At 46.3% G+C, this 4,883-nt stretch overlaps 1 protein-coding gene across 1 annotated transcript; it reads left to right on the plus strand.

Moving 5' to 3' along the window:
• Positions 1-959: 959 nt before the first annotated feature.
• pou3f3 (POU class 3 homeobox 3) lies at positions 960-3,994 on the plus strand. The gene has a single exon (XM_033022606.1). It carries the CDS (start codon positions 1,432-1,434, stop codon positions 2,629-2,631), a length of 1,200 nt encoding a protein of 399 aa, XP_032878497.1. The 5' UTR covers positions 960-1,431; the 3' UTR covers positions 2,632-3,994.
• The last annotated feature ends 889 nt before the right edge of the window (positions 3,995-4,883 follow it).

The following is a 4,883-nucleotide window of genomic DNA, read 5'->3' on the forward strand; positions in this document are numbered from 1 at the left end:
GTACAAATTGCTCTCTGATGTTTTACTTTTTTTTTTCTTGGTGGGGAAACAATTTATGGATTTTCTTTAAAAGAAAGAGACAAAATACATTTTAAGTCTTTCCCATCATTGTCGTTGACCTTTAAGTTGTTTTAAGGCAGCTCTTTTCGGCGGCGCGTACGCGTTTCATCAGTCCACCTGAGACATCTTTAAATGCGTGCACTGTGAAATTCGTGGCAGCAATTTAGACAAAATCCTCACTGTATATTAATGAAAGACGGCCCCATGGCACCGCCGCTATACTCTCCATTCAGTGTAAACAAAACCACGAGACTCGGTTTGAGACTGGTCCAAGGAAAATCTGCTGGAAAGGAAAACATGCTGTTGGGGCTCTGGCACAGACTATTCAGCGTCTGCACCTGGAGATCAGAGATTTAAATGAGATCTGTGTTACATCTGTAAACTCTTTCGCAGCCCTGAAAAGAAGAAAATCATACGCTTAAATTATCCAGATTAGCTCCCCATAAAACATATAAGATCTTACTTAGGACTGAAATCGTTTGCAAAATGTAGATTATTTCCCAGCAGATCTGAATGAAGTGATAAGATGAAACTGGTGCATTCACAGGGTTCTGTTTACAATGCAAGATGAGTCGGATGCATTTCTTTCTATTACTTTCGAGGACACAAGTCTTCTTCGTTTGCATCAGCCAGGACGAAGTTTGCATTATTTTGTTTCCCATTTATTCATTCTGAAATGGTCAACTTGCCCCCTTATTTTTTTTGACCACCACTTCAGAAAAAAAAAATCTATTTTCTTGATTTAAGGAAGAGGTGGGAGGGCTGGAGGGGGGGGGGACTGTTTGCAGCTTTTCTGCTTGGTTGCATTCCTCACACCCCCACCCACCCCCTCCCAAATCACCGCCACCAGCCTCCATCCATCCACCCTCCCCTCTCCCCTCCCCTCCCAAAGCACCAAGACGGCGACAGGCCCCTAATTAAAAGGCGGCCAATTGGAACCGCCGGAAGGAAGCCTTGTGCCCCAGCCTCCCGGCCGGGACGCGTCAGTCACCCAGCGGGTAGCCAATCGGCGGGGGGGGGGGGGGGTGCTGGCCAAGCGCCCGCCCCTTTCCTTGTGGTGGCGCCGAGAGAGCGCGGCGCGGCGGCCGAGGTAAACACTGGCCGTGCGAGCAGAGAGCTGTCAAACAGCAGCTCCACCAACTCCCACCACCACCAGCAACCCCACTCACACAACAACCAAAAACTCTCTGCAGCAGCAGCAGCAGCAGCAACAACAACAACAAAAAGGAGAAGGAAACGCAACCAAAGATAAAGAGAGAATTTTTGAAAAAGGAAAATACACTTTATTTCTATTTATTTCTGGCAATCTTAAACAACTGCTGCAAAAAAAGAAAGAGGAGAGAGAGAGAGACAAGCGAAAGGGGGAAAGCCATGGCGACAGCGACGTCCAATCCGTACATGCCGAGCAATAGCATCCTATCGGCCAACTCTATCGTGCACAGCGATTCAGGCGGCATGCAGCAAGCGACTACATACCGAGATCCCTCCAAAATGGTGCAAAGCGATTTCATGCAGGGAGCACTCGCCAGCAACGGCCACATGCTCAGCCATGCACACCAGTGGGTGACGGCGCTGCCGCACACCGATGCCGGCTCTCCCTGGTCCACGGCCATGTCCGGCAGCCCCCTGGGTCAGCAGCAACAGCAGCAGCAGCAGCAGCAACAGCAACAGCAGCAACAGCAGCAACAGGATGTGAAGCCGTCGGTGCAAGTCGTGGGTCGGGACGAACTGCACACGGGAGCCGCTCCGTTGCATCACCACCGCCCGCCGCACTTGCCGCCGCACCAGCCGTCTCACGGCGGCCACCCCACCGCCTGGGGGGCGACCACCACGGCTCACCTGCCTTCCATGGGCTCGGCCGTCCAGCCGCTCATCTACTCGCAGCCCGGGGGCTTCACCGTCAACGGGATGCTGAGTCAAGCGGGAGGGCAGAGCCTGCACCCGGGGCTGAGAGACACTCCGGAGCTGGTGGACCACGGGCAGCCGCACCACAGTCACGACCACTCCGACGAGGACACGCCGACCTCGGACGACCTGGAGCAGTTCGCCAAGCAGTTCAAGCAGAGGAGGATCAAGCTGGGCTTCACCCAGGCCGACGTGGGCTTGGCGCTGGGCACCCTGTACGGCAACGTCTTCTCGCAGACCACCATCTGCCGGTTCGAAGCGCTGCAGCTGAGCTTCAAGAACATGTGCAAACTCAAGCCGCTGCTGAACAAGTGGCTGGAAGAGGCCGACTCGACGACCGGCAGCCCTACCAGTATCGATAAGATCGCGGCACAGGGCAGGAAGAGAAAGAAGCGCACATCCATCGAGGTCAGTGTCAAGGGGGCTTTGGAGAGCCACTTCCTCAAATGCCCCAAGCCCTCGGCGCAGGAGATCACAGCCCTGGCAGACAGCCTGCAGTTGGAAAAAGAAGTTGTCCGGGTTTGGTTCTGCAATCGGAGGCAGAAGGAGAAACGCATGACTCCGCCGGGAGGAGTGCAGCAAACGGACGATGTTTACTCACAGGTCGGCAATGTAAACGCCGATACACCGCCCTCTCACCATGGACTACAAACCGCCGTGCAGTGAAAGAAAAACACTAAACATAGACTGTTTAGACTGGATTTTTAAACACAAAAAAATATGGGACTGAACGAAATCAACAAGATCAGGACTATCGCAATGATAGCAGGTTTTCTACTGTGATTGTGAGGCTGCCGATTGAATAGAACGAGTGCATTAAAACTGCAGGTGTCTTTTCTTTTTTTTAAAACATGAAAAATCTGAACCCTCTTTGGCTTGTGGTGATCGACAGGTGGACCCACCCCCACCCTCGCATCCCCAGACAATTCCAGATAAGTGTGAATTCATTTCTCTGTTGTTACAGAAGGACTGGTTTATAAATGATTACAGGTTTGGTCCAGTTCAGATTGGCCGTGGTCGTTGGTTGACTGAGGTACCTACCTGGTATACTTCCAGCGGCGGGTTGTTTTCCCCTTGGTTCTATCAAGTGCACATACAACATGGAAACAACGAAAATCCTTTCATTGTGTTATTTTGAAATAGAGAAACTGTTCCTAATGTAAATCATGGCGTAAGGAAAGGTGATAATCTGTACTCACTAACTAGAAAGGAAAACCGGCAAAAGAGGGCCTTTAAAACGCAAACCTCCCGAACAACGTTAAACCTGCAAGGCAGGGGAAATTTCAAGAGAAAATAATTCAATGGGTTGATCCAAAAATAATGACAGATGGAACTTTCGGCGTCGAGGCTTGTTGGAAAAGATAAGACAAAGGACTGGGGGATTTGGGCGAGAAATCGTCCCAGATGTGGCTTTGATGATTGGTTCATTATGTTGTGTTCGACCTCATCCCCACCCCCCTTCCCAACACCATCCCCCCAAAAAAAAACCTTCGCCCCAATGTTTTCTAATTTCACCTCCAGCCGAATGGAGTAGAAACATTTTTTATTAAAAAAGAAAAAAACAGAGAGAAAAAAAACCACTCTACCATCTGCAGCTGCACTTACTGAACTTATCCTCTTCTCAAACCATTGCCAAGTTGAATGAATGGGTGCTGTGGATGCGACTGTGTAAAACTGCCATTTCCAAGCAGTGTTCTTGGTAGGTTTCAATATAGACTTTACAAAGACGGCAATATAGAGTCAGTAGATCAGTTACTGATCTAAAAAATATTTACTTTATATTTTCATCAAAATTGACTTCTTTTAATATTTTATTCAGAATACCTATGAACTGCTGCAAAACGGTAATTTATTTTTCCCCAGATCTTGTATTAGATGTTTTCAAAACGAGCACAAATAAATGCGATGAAAAATGGACAGTTGTTAGGTAATAAGGGTATCTTTTGATGTGATAATTTGATTGTAATTTAATTTGAGTAGTGATTCCGTAAGAGATGATTCAAGAAATAAATTTGTTAGAGTCAAACGATTTCATGGCTCATGTGTCTGGTGTACATTAAAAGTGGGACTTTGCTAAAGAAAAGTGCGAGTCTAGGGTAAATAGAGAATTTATTTATGAACCATAAATTTAATGGTGCACTATTCAATTAGGATCTAATATTTAATATAGTTTTGTTTTAAATAGTACACGTTTTTATTCTGAAAGAACGGGTTATGTAAAACAAAAAGTTATGATTTTCGAAATGAATTTAATTAGAGTCTACTTTCTATGTTAAAATACCCAGATTGGCTTTTAATCACGCTTAAGTCCTCTGCTGGCTTTGGATGATTGCCCTGTATCTGTTTTCTTCCCTTTGTGGAGTTTCCAGAAACGGATAGCACAACAAGCCTCAGCTTCTGTTCTATCGAGTTTGCATGTTTTTTTCTACGCCAGTGGTTGCTTTCTTTATATATAAATATATCTATTACAAAAACGAAAAACAACATTGACAACAATATTGGACATTAATCAGGCCGATTAAATATGCAGTTATTTATTTAAAAGAAACATAGAAAAACTGTTTTGGTGGAGTGGTAAATGCTATTTCAAAAATAAGTTCACCAGCAGGTCACAGTTACACTGAATGTTGGGGCTCAGAGAGTTTAGACTGGTTTACTCTTGTGTTTCAAAGGCGAGACCCAATAGAATAAGGGCGTCTGAATAAATTTAATTAAAGGCGTTACATCTAAAAACTCCCAACACAGCTTTTAGGTAAACCATGGACCACATGCAGGGTATATGTTAAAATAAAATTACAGGCCATCATGAAAGCGTTGACTGGTATTTAATATTTTACTTACCTGTGGACAAAGGTCGTAAGCCGTTTTGATTTGTAGCAGAGTCCGCTATTATTCAGCCCCCCCCCCCCCCCCCCCAC

Source organism: Amblyraja radiata, chromosome 6 (genome assembly GCF_010909765.2).
Source record: "Amblyraja radiata isolate CabotCenter1 chromosome 6, sAmbRad1.1.pri, whole genome shotgun sequence".
Classification (NCBI taxonomy): Eukaryota; Metazoa; Chordata; class Chondrichthyes; order Rajiformes; family Rajidae; genus Amblyraja; species Amblyraja radiata.